The 12,727-nt window shown below is 36.7% G+C and overlaps 1 protein-coding gene across 1 annotated transcript in view; it reads left to right on the top strand.

Moving 5' to 3' along the window:
• The first annotated feature begins 569 nt into the window (after window positions 1-569).
• TNFSF15 (TNF superfamily member 15) overlaps window positions 570-12,727 on the top strand; it is a 29,581-nt gene continuing 17,423 nt past the window's right edge. The window contains exon 1 of the mRNA XM_074211746.1: window positions 570-858. Coding sequence (XP_074067847.1) covers window positions 634-858 — 225 coding nt within the window. The 5' untranslated portion in view covers window positions 570-633. The remainder of the gene's footprint in view (window positions 859-12,727) is intronic.

The raw sequence follows: 12,727 nt of genomic DNA on the forward strand, positions 1-12,727 counted from the left end.
GGTCTAGTCACAACTCCTTTGGAACCTAGATCTAAATTGTATAATCTGCAGCTTAAGCCATTCCTCTTCTTCCCTGACCTTTCTCATTTCTCTGGACAACTCTACCTTCCCAGTGAGAAGAGTAATTTCCTAACCTTTTACTTCCATAAGTGACAGGCTTTCTTTTCTTACAGGAAGCAATAGAGTAATCAACTCAAAACTTTTCATTTGACCAGCCTCCTGAGCTGGTCGGATCCTCTTTCTCCTCCCTCGGGGACTTTCCTAACTTCCTTCTATAAACTAAGGAAGCAACACACACTTTCAAATCCTTCACTAACAAATATGCTTGGAAAGGTTTTTTTTTTTGAACCAAACCTTGGTTTCTATTGTAGGCGGTACATTCCCAAGGAGGGTGTGTGTGTGTGTGTGTGTGTGTGTGTGTGTGTGTGTGTGTGTGTGTGTGTACGTGTACGTGTATGTATAAGTGTGCTGTCAAAGGGGAGGAGGGAAGCAGGAAAAGGGGAGGGAAGAAGAAGGGGAGGAGGCAGGAGATTCATTCATGCACTTTCACAAGTTGTTGATATATATATAATGGGGGTTTCTGGTAGGGAGCAGCCAGAAGTTTCAGAGTGCAGGCTGCTGTAGGGGAAAACCATGCCAAAGGGAGAAGGCCCAGCTCTGGAATCAGAAACAGGCATGGGAATACTGGAGGAAGGAGGCTGTGACTATAGGACCAATCACAGCACTGGACGAAATCTAAGAAAAACAAACCTGGCTGTCACTATCTGCCTGCTTTTGGCTTCCATTCTTGCTGTTTTCATAGTCTATCTTCTCATAGACAACTTCAGATCCCAACAGGAAATGTGTGCACCAGATCAGGTAAGGCAACCAATGCCTTTCACAGCAGTGTCTGATGGTTCAGTACATTCAAAGCCAGGGAGAGAATCAGTTAGCCAATGATGGCCCTGGCCAAAACATCAAGAGTGGGAATACTGTGGAGAGGCAAGCCCTAATGCCAGCTGAAGGCCCTGACTTGCCTGCCACTTCTGACTTTTTTTTATTAACTCATGAAAGGAATTGGGGCGCAGAACAGTTTCCAGTTTGCAAAGCTTTTCAAGGTTATAAGTTTTTGCTCTTTTACTCCTTTTGCTCTTTTGAATCAATGTGGGGAAAATAATATTAAATCCTTTAGCGGGTTGGTGAATATATTCCTTTTAAATGTTCTCCAAGTATTCTATGAGCTTACCTCTTTGTGTCCAAAAATTAAATCATTTCTCTCACTCTATCATTCTTTCTGGTTTCCCTAAAATCCAACTTAAAGGGAAGGTAAAGAAGAATCCAAATTTAGTTTTGTAAATAGCAAAATTATCTTCCACCTCCAGAAAAAATATGAAGTCCTCAAGTTCTGGAGATGATTGATATTGTAACTGTAAAAAGAAACAATTAGATTCAAAGAATTAAGAGATAGATGGAGTGTCATTTATAGTCTAATTTCCCAGAATATTCTTTTGCCACTTACTGAAATGTGCAACCTTTTGCAAATATTTGACCTCTATTTTCCTCAGTTTCCTTAATTGAAAAATGGGGTAAATCACTCCTATAATGCTTCCTCTTACAGGATCACAGTGGGATTCAAATGCAAAGAAAATGTAATTTTCCAAACTTTAAAACTTTGAAAATGTAAGTCAGTTGTTATTATTGTATATAATACAATTGAAGTCTGGAAAAAGGTTATAATTTCTTGGTCACATTGTGACCACAGAAGAGGAATTCCAAACCCGTGTTCCTTATCTATTATGCTGCATCTCTCTGAATTTTCTTATTTGAACATTTTTCAGTTCTAGCTACACCTAAAAAACTTCAAAGCCAAGAAATAGAGGACAAAAGTATCATTAGTCTGTGACTGCACCAGTCCAGATACAAGGCATCTAGACAGAAACCTTGTGTGTATTTCTCACATCAACTCCACATCCCCATTCACTTTAATCATAACAGTGTTAGCAGCAGAATCAAACTTGGGATAAATTCAATCTTTGTTAGACAGTAGACCAGATATATGGTGGGCTAGTTTTTGAAATGGCAAAACAAATAAAAATATTTTCATTATAAGAGCCATATTTAAGAAACAATATTATTGTTGAATAATAACCACTTCCCTCAAACAGTACACAAAAAGACATTCTGCTCATCCTGTAAAAAAAAAACCAGATTATAATACCTTATAGTGTCCACTTCAGAGGATTGTCATTATTATTTAATGAAATGTATTTATAAACCTTTAGACATAAAAGATGTTCCAAAAGTTTTTGTGCAGTTTTAAGGTTTAGTAGCTTAATATTAGCAGTTATTATTATTATTATTATTAGGAAGAGAAAAAAAATTTTCCCTCTATTCAGTTTATCCACTGAAACTGAAAGAATACCCTGCCCCACACACACATACACACACAGTCTGAAGCAGAAACCAATAGAAGGTTGATTTAGAGGAGACTTTGATTCATTAGTTCATTCTTAGAAAGTTCTTAGTTCATTCTTAGTAAGAAACTGAGACCCAGAGAAAACAATATCACAGCAAAAGTTAGATTTTAATGAAAGAATTGAGGGTAGAACTTAAGTCTCTTGGTCCCCAGTCTAGAGCTCTTTCTGCTGCTATACCCATAAGGTTAGCTTGACTTAGATAATGCACAAAACTGACTTGATAAGATACAGGTAAATTCTAACTATACCCATATGCTATGATGCTGACCAGTCCTCCATCCATAGCCACTTCTCTACAAGAGGGATCTGCGGTTGAGTTGGGAGCTTAGGGTTGAAGGAAAAGGCAAGTGAAAGCAGTACCCAATGTGTATTGATACTGATCAGAGAGGAGGATCTATGAAGAGAGGTACCTAAGGCTAGAACTTAATAAAGTGACAGTATGAGGAAATTGTTAGGCTTTGATTAAACATGGAAATATGAATGACTCTCCCTGAAAGAGAAAAAAGTGAAAAAGACTTAGAACATTGACTTCTAGAGATTAAAGAATTCTTGGAGATTACTGATCCAAGGTGGGGAAACAGTATTATTTCCAAGGAAAGGGAAATTGCCAGGTCCAAAAGCAGGAAGAGAATCAGAAAAATGAAACTAGGTAAGCAATACCATCCTGACAAATCCAAATCATTCAGAGAATTTGAACCAAAACCTATTTGTCCATGTTCTGTTTACTTTGTTCTCAGACAAATGACTCCCGTTAATTTATTTGATCTTCCCAATAATAATGTGAAGTTTTTACTATTGTTCAGTCATTTTCAATCATATTCAACCCATGATGATCTCATTTGGGGTTTTCTTGGCAATGATACTGGAGTGGTTTGCCACTTTCTTCTCCAGCTCATTTAAGATGAGAAACTGAAGCAAAGAGGGCTAAATGACTTGTCCAGGGTCACACAGTTAATAAAATATCTGAGGCCAGATTTCAACTTGAGGAAAGTAAGTCTTCCTCACTTCAAGTTCAGTACTCACTCCACTGTGTCATCTAGCTAGCCACGAGGTGAGTGATATTGCTATCCCCATTTTCTGAAAAAAGTTAAGTGACTTACCCAGAGTCATACAACTATTCAGATTCCAAGATCAACATCCTTTTCACTGTAATACCAAGTTGCCTTCAATCCAGTCTCTAAACTCAAAAGAAACCAATTATTATGCTTCAAACAAGCTCTAAATCTAAGAGCTAAAAGGATAGATTAGAACCCATCCTATCTCCTTCCTTGTTATGCAAAGTTGGGCAACTTACTTCATTTCTCTTTGCTTCAGTTTACTTATCCATAAAAATGGGAATAAAAATCTCTGCATTGCCCTGGATCATTGCAAAGATCAAATGAAATTTGCTATGTAAATTCAAGTTATCATTATTGTCTCCTCAAAAACTGAGCCAGAAACTCAACTGTCCAAATGTTGCCACTTATATGTGAGCAAAATATGTATAACCTTTGTTTCCCTGAAAACCTGATAAGCAAGCACACAATCATCACAGTTCCAATTTCCATAATGCCCAGTTGTAAGATTTACAAAGAGCTCTATTACAACAACCCTTGGAAATGAATAGTACAAAGATGATTTTCCCCATATTACAGAAGAGGAAATTGAGGCCCTACAGAGATTGAGAGGCCTGCCCAAAATTATGCAGTTACAAAGTGGCAGAGCCAAGGTGTGAATGCCAAGTTCACTTTTATTATCATTTTATCATACACAAATATTTATATATGTTACTGTAACATTTACTGCTTGATCAAAATTATAGCTACTTCCTCTCTAAGAATTTCCTCATCTGAAAAAATGAAGGTAATACTTATACTCCCTGTCTCACAAGATTACTGGAAGGAAAATAATTTAGTTTAAGAGCTATAGTAAAAGTGTTGTTGTTGCTGCTACTGTTGTTTTAAATTTAGAAAGCAATCTATAGGAAGCAGCTTGTTGGCACACAGTAATAGAGCAACGGTCTTGAAGTCAGGACCTGAATTCAAATCCAGCCACTTACTAGCTGAATGATCCTGGACAAGTTAATTGACCCCAATTGCGAAAGAAAGAAAGAAAGAAAGAAAGAAAGAAAGAAAGAAAGAAAGAAAGAAAGAAAGAAAGAAAGAAAGAAAGAAAGAAAGAAAGGAAGAAAGAAAGGAAGGAAGAAAGGAAGAAAGGAAGGAAGAAAGGAAGGAAGGAAGGAAGGAAGGAAGGAAGGAAGGAAGGAAGGAAGGAAGGAAGGAAGGAAGAAAGAAAGAAGGAAGAAAGAAAGAAAGAAAGAAAGAAAGAAAGAAAGAAAGAAAGAAAGAAAGAAAGAAAGAAAGAAAGAAAGAAAGAAAGATGGAAAACTGCCTTGGGACTCCAAAAGGTCTTATTTTGAATCCTGCTCCAAATACTTAGTACCGAAGTGACCCTGCCAAGTCACTTAACTTTTCTGAAGCTCATCTACTAAAAGTGTGTTGGATTCTATGACTTCAGAGATCTTCTCTGGCTCTAAACCTATGAACCTATGATTCCACAGCAAATGATTATGTAAGTCTATACTTGTTCTTCTAGGTTTAAACCAGTAACAACATAACTCCAGTCCTGTATTCTTTGTACTGTATAACATGGGTCCCACTTCCCAGCTCTTCAGCAGATAGGTGCTGCCAGTCAACAAGTGGGCAAGAACTAGAGTTGTCTGTCAAGTCACTGTCTGGTTTGCTTTTCTAAACTAATAATTTTTACCCCAAGCTCCAAGGCAAGCCAACTCTAGTATTTGTGGAATGCAATGAGGGAGGCCATACTTCAAAACCCAAGTAAAGATCTTGAGAACCAGCTAGCAATTAGAATGATATCACTCAATCACTCAGAGTACTTCCAGTGTTAGGAAGTTTGATTTTCAATCTGGATGAATGAACAGGAAAGAAAGTACTCCTCCCCATTATGTGTAGGTGGGGATTTAAGAGTACAGTCATGGTAATTTGTAAAGTAGATTTTTTTTAATATCTAACTTGTGATTTTGCAGTCTTAGGAAAGCTGCCTGGGGCACTAACAGGTAATGAATAGAAAAAGTAATTTCATGGGGCAGTAAGACTTCATGTTAGGTACTGGATTAAATGTTAGGAAACCTTCCAGAATGCTTCTTAAGTGTTTACTCTGATTCTGGCATTTTGCTAAGCACTTTACAAATCTTATCTCATTGGATCCTTACAATAACCCTGGGAAGTAACTGCTACCCCCATTTTATAGTTGAGGAAACTGAGACAAATCAAATGACTCGCCCAGGATCACACAGAGAGTAAGGGTCTGAAGCTGAATTTGAACTCAGACTTTCCTGACTCTAAACTATATTTACTGCATCACTTAGCTGCCTCTCATGTTCAGTTTCTCTCCTCTAATGCATTGTATACAATCACTGTTTCATTTTGCATTTGTCTATCCAACATCTAGCACAGTGACTGGCTAATTTTTAATTTTATTTTTTTCAAGACAGTAGAGTAAGTGACTTGCCCAAATCACACAGGTAGTAAGCATCAAGTGTCTGAGTCTGGATTTGAACTCAGATCCTCCTGACTCCAGGGCCAGTACTCTATCCAGTATGTCACCTAGCTACTCCCACAATGCTTTTCCTGTAAGTCTAGAGGAGTAAAACATCCCAGCTAAGCCAGCTACCCACATAAGAGAGAAACAATGTGAAAAATGTCTGACATCTTGATCTGATATGATCATGATTTTCTCTTTCAGACAACTACATTTCAGGGGAAAATGAAAATGGAGAGGTAGAGGAAGCCTTTGTATCTTTAACCTTGTTTGGCTTTTAAGTGAAATGATAGAACTTGTCCTGTTGGATCTCTCAATGTATCATGCTTCATCTTACTGATTAAAAAAAATGACAAATAGACCCTAAAATCATAGACAAGGAAGGTACTTTAGAACATAGCATTCTAAAATCACAGATAAGAGAATATTAGATTGCAAAATGAAGAATGTAAGAATGAGAAGGAACCTTAGAATATAGAATGATAGAACTGGAAGGGACTTAGAAAGTTAGAAGAAGGAGGACATTAGAACAGAAGGTCAAACATAGAACATTAGAACTATAAGGATTATAGAACATAGAACATAGCAAGTAAAATCAAGAAAGGGCCTAGAATATAGAAATGTTAAGACTAGAAGGGATTTAGAACAGAGAACATAGCATGAATTATGAGAAAGGATACTAGAACACAGAATTTTAGAGCTTGAAGGGACTTAGAACATAGAGCATTAGAGTATTATAACTAGAAGGGACCTTAGAACATATAATAAAATCAGTGCTATAATTATCAATTCTGGCATCTAGAAGAAATACCACAAAGTGATTAGCGGTGGGAAGTCTGATGTCAAATGATGTTTAAATCAAATTTTTAAAGACAAATTCAGTTAAAAGTTGAAGAAAACATTGGAACATAAGACTCTAGAGAAAGAGACCCCAAGATGCAGATTTCATCCACTTGGGGGTTGGGAGGAAAGTGGAGAATAGGAGAAAAGTTGTTGCTAAAGGAGGAGGAAGATGGAGACAGGCCAGCTTAGAACTTTTCTCATTGAGTATTTCCTGTTGAATAGTCCATTCATAATTTAAACTAGTAATTCTGGCATCTAGAGGAAACACCACAAAGAGATTAGCTCGGGGAAGCTTCATGTCAAATTTTTAAAGACCAAGGCGGTTGAAAGTTTGGGAAAACAATGTAGCATAAGATCATAGGGGAAGAAACACCAGGATGCAGAGATTTCATCCACTTGGGGCTGCGGAGGGAGGGAAAGAGGGGGAAAGGGGAGAATGTGATAAGAGCCCTTGCTAAAGGAGGCAGAAGGAGGGAGATATACCAACAAGGAACTTTTTTCATTGAGCATTTCCTGTTGGAATAGTCCATTCATAATTTAAAGACAATGAATAGATGACCTATTAAACCAACATACATCAATCAGTTCATTGAACCCCCACCAACACAGACTGCACATGAAGGCAGAATCACAATATTTACACAACAATTAATGTTTATCTTAACCTTTGACTCTACACAAAGGCATGGCTGATGATTGGAATTTACAACCAAACAATGAAATCTTGTCTAGACTCCTATAGTTGTATTCTGAGAAAGCACAGTGTCTAAGAATAATTGCTCAACTGAAATGACCATTTGAAGACCTGATGATTGAAAGAAGGCAAATAATGTCCTTGATAGATTTAACTCTATCTTGTATCTAAATGGAAAAGATCAGAAAGAATTCAGAAAGCTAATTATTAAGTACCAGAATCTTCCACCTTGTCTTTGTCCTAATGCAAATAAAACCAAATAAAGCAATAACCAACATTTTTTTAAAACCCAGACTCTATGAACATGAAGATGAATATTAATGGTAATAAAAACTTACATCCTTGCCAATTTCTCCTGTGCTACATAGTAGCAAAAGGACTTCAGAAGCCATCTAGTCCAACCCATTAATTTTTTCTGGATGAAGATACTGAAGTTCAGTATTCTCACAAAGCTTCACCTTCACCTGTCAAGGTAGTAAAACTCAGAAGTGAGATTTGAACCCATATCCTCTTATCCCTGAGCCATTCTACTACATGGAGTCAGAGACCCAAGTTTTGAGTTCTGATTCCACCATTTGCTGACTGAATGACCTTCCACTCTCTGTAAGATGATGGAGGTTGGGATAGATCTATGGTCCTTTCTAGTTCTGATCTCCTATGATTAAGTTGTGAATTCAGCTCACCAAATTTTTATTGTGGTGGGGGGGGGGTGTAAGGAAATAGGGTTAAATGACTTGCCCAAGTTCTCCCAGTTAAGTAATTATTAAGTGTCTGAGACTAGATTTGAACTCAGGTTCTCCTGACTCCAGGACTGTACCAATTAGCTGCCCCTTCATCAAATATTTATTAAGTTTATGCAAGTATATTATGCAAGGTTTTGTGATTAGCACTGGGAAATATGATAAAATCCTTAATTCTTAAGCCTAATAATTCATTGATTCATTTTCCTTTTATATAGAGTGATTAAGTAAACATCAAGGACAGATTGAAGATAGAGTACATTGTTACTTGAAAACCAAATGAGAAAGTGTGCTTGGAAAACTGGAATTAGTGAGTCAGGAAGCCCTTGAGTTAATCAATCATAATAATAAAGGAGATCTTGAGGATCTACTTTGTGACTTTGACCTGCCCTTGACCTTGTAGAAGTGAAGTAAATGGCTGCGTCTTGGCTTAGCAGAACTTGACCAATGACAAATGAATAATTGATGTTCTGCCTCTTGGACACTGGAAGGTAACCAAGTATTCATTTTTCAATAATTCTTTACTGTTGGGCATGACAGTTAATGATGTTTGTCCTTCCTTCTCAAAGAAGACTATGACATCAGGGAAGTGATGCCATGACAAGCATGTGAATTGGATTTGAGTGAGAGGGGTGCTGTGCCTAAGTCACCAGCCTCACTTTCTCCTCTGGGGCCATCTCAGTCTAGTGGCCAGATATGGATCAGGATGACTGGAGATGGCCCTGGCTGTGAAGGAATCAGGATTAAGTGATTTGCCCAAGGTCAAACAGCTAGTAAATTTCTGAGGATGAATTTGAATTCAGATTCTCCTGACTTCATGACTGGCACTCTGAGACAGACACAGATCAGACACAAAGACAGAGAGACCTTTGTAGGTAATAGAAATTGGATCAGTCATCTTATTATACATGTCATCTTGAGTAAGTCACTTCCTTCCTATGGACATCAGTTTTCCTATCTAAAAAACAAAGAGGTTAAAGTCTTTCCTTACTCCTCAAGTTGTCAGTGTTCTCCTTCTTAAAATACCTTATATAAAAGCCAACAAACTAAGTCACTCAGCATACCAATTAGGATTCAGATCTATTAGCAATGCATATTCATTAGTTTTATCAAGTAATTAGCTACCAAGCATACAGTCCCCTTAAAAATCAAGAATTTCAATTTAACAGAGGCACGCTCAGATTTATATCCCCAATCAAGGGGCTTTCAGAGAATCTGAGGCACTTACCTCAAACCACAGAGCTTGCATAATACATTGCAGTTCAAAAATATTGTTTATCTAACAGAAAGAGAAAATAAGTCAAAGATATATCTATGGCTTTAAATCATGACAAACCAGTAACAAAAGACTCCAGGGAGTAAAAAAAGGTATTGCAAATCATAGAAATTCCAAACAATAATAAATTATGAGAAGAGGTTTATTCTCTCTGGTCACAGCCCAAGGATTATCATCACTTCCTGCTATCTTGAGACATATGCCAGTAATGGCACCAGGCAATTTATCTTGATCAAGAGCCAGTTGTTTAATTTAGCAGCCTCATTAATTCCACTACATTATAGCCCTTTTTAATTCTACTTATAAGCTTGAAACTTCCATTATCCTCTTCTTCGCTTATATCATATATATTTGTCTACTCATTGTCCCCCAGAAAAATATGAGCTCTTTGAGTGCAGACAGTCTTCTTTCTTTTATGTTTTCATGTTTCCCTCAGGCCCTTGCCCAAAGTAGAAATTTTCATCTCCTCTCAGGGTTTTTGTGAGGTGCAAATGAGATAAAAATTACAAATATTAAATGCTATCTACATGTTTGATATTCTTGTTAACTCTTATTTCAGACCATGTAATGTTTGATGCTATATTCACTTATCAGTTTCAGTGGTATAGTGATTGTTTTCATTTCTGAAATGTCCTGACTTGGACAAAACTCTTCAATAGTATTAAATAATAATACTGAAAATTTACATAGTATTTATTATATGACAGGTACCATGCTAAGAGTTTTGCAATTATTATGTTATTTAATCTTCATAGCAATCCTGCAAAGAAGGGGCTATTATTATTATCTCCTTTTTACAGGTGAGGAAACTGAGGCAAAGAGATTTTTTTTAATTTTTTTTATTTATTTAAGGCAATGGGGTTAAGTGACTTGCCCAAGATCACACAGCTGGGCAATCATTAAGTGTTTGAGGCCAATTTGAACTCAGGTTCTCCTGACTCCAGGGCCAGTGCTCTATCCACTGCGTCACCTAACTGCCCCAAGATTTTTTTTAAGTGACTTGCCTAAGATCAAAAAAAATTTAGAAATAGTCTGAGGCTGAATTTGAACTCTGATCTTTCTGACTCCAGGACCAGCAGTCTATCCACTGCACTCCCTAACTGGCTTGCTAGATAGCAGAGAAGAAATTAAGATTCTGGTTTTCAAGGAATTTGTACCAGAATGTGAAGATTTTTCTATCTAGTAGAAAAAAAATTTTAGAAGACTTATTGATTGACTTTTTATCTCCTTTTCATTGGAACCTTATGAGCCAAAAACTGAGCCAGAAGATAGACATGATGGGAGTAAATTTCCAGCCATATCTCCATCCCCAAATCTTCCAACATACACATATACACACTTACACACAAACACAAATACACATACATACATACATACATACACATACTTCAAATAAAAGGGAACAAGGGGATAAAGGAAGAAGACCCCGGTTATAAAAGGTTGGTCTCCTTCCAAAGTATTTTTCTGTTTTGTTTTTAATTTTTGTGCCAACAGAATAAGAATTTGAGGCTAAAGAGGGGGAAAGAAAGGGGAAATGAAAATGGGTGGAAGATTAAGATGAGAATGAAGAAGACTTGAAAGAGAGAGAGAGAATCCAGATCTGTCAAGCATTTATTAAATACCCATTATGTGAAAAGTACTGTTTCAGATATGAGACAAATGAAAAACAATTCTTTATCAAGGGGTTTATAATATGCTAGGGGGTAGATGGAAGAGAGAAGATAAAGCATCAAATGACCAAAACTTAGAAATAAAGTTGACAGAATTAGAAGGTACTTGTTCCACAGGACTTAGGACAGGTTTTTCCTACTTTCAAATGTCACGAAACATTTTTTTAATTTATTTTCCAAATTGTAGAACCTTGATCCAGGGTAAAACTATGTTATTTATCTTCTAAGTCTCTGAACTTGGAAACAAATATACCAAAGAGAAGAAAATAATATGATTTGGAGATAAAATAAGAGGCCCAAATTCAGATATTTAAAACAAATTTAAAAGTAGTCCATGCACTCAAAGAGCTTATAGTCTGCATTTCTTAAGTATAGGTCTAACAGCAGTCATTCCCCTATTCAATACATTCTCATGCATTCCCTAACACCTCTAGAATAAAACACAATCTTCCCTATTTGGATTTTAAAGTCCTTTACAACCTGGCCCCCATCTCCCCTTTCCAGGCTCATTTCCTTTTCCTCTCCTTCCTACATTCTAGTCTTGGGCAAATTGGCCTCTTACTATTCTTCACACAGATCCCTCCCTCTCCCATCTCCATGTTTGCACTGCTTATTTGTCCATTCTTGTACTGCTTTCCTTCTTACCCCTATTGGTAAAATTCCCACTTTCTACAAGACTCAGCTACCTTCAATGTTCTGCAGGAGGAGAGTGAGCACTCTAACTACTAGCTTTCTTTCTCCCTAACCACCTTATATTTATTTTGATTTTTTTCTGTTTATATTTATGCATATACATGTTGTCTCTCCAACAGGAAGTAGGCTCCTTAAAAGCAAGTACTTTGCCTTTTCTCTTTATAGCCCCAGCACCTAACAGAGTGCCTAGTTCATAGTTCATAGATACTAAATAATTTCTTACTGACTGCTGATTGGCTGATTGAACTGAATTCCATTTGTGAAATACCTTTATCAAAACTCAGCACTCAGAGTTGGTTAGGTCCTTGTCTAGAAGATCAAATTGCAGACTGATTCTTTGAATCTTGATTGGATTCATTTAAATTTGATTGGAGTACTTGTGGGAAATATTTATTTATAATTTGGAATAAGAATTGAATATCATCTCATTGTTATTTTATCCAAGGCAGATTCATTCTGGGGAATACAATTCAATTGGACAAACATTTACTAAGCACAGGCTATTATTATATAATGAACTGTATTCTAGGTTAGAAATACAAAGATGATCAGTCATCAAAACTGTCTGATATTGGCTAAGAAATAGATTGGTGGACCAGTGGAATAGACTAGGTGCAATAGCAGGAAATTATTATAGTAATCTGCTGTTTGTTAAACCCAAAGAGTCCCGCTATTGGGATAAAAACTCTCATTGATAAAAACTACTGGGAAAATTGGAAGTTAGTATGGAAGAAACTCAGATTAGACCAACACTTCATACCCTATACCAAGATAAGATCCAAATGGATACAGGATTTAGACATAAAAAACAATAC

This window comes from Macrotis lagotis, chromosome 1 (assembly GCF_037893015.1).
Source record: "Macrotis lagotis isolate mMagLag1 chromosome 1, bilby.v1.9.chrom.fasta, whole genome shotgun sequence".
NCBI lineage: Eukaryota > Metazoa > Chordata > Mammalia > Peramelemorphia > Peramelidae > Macrotis > Macrotis lagotis.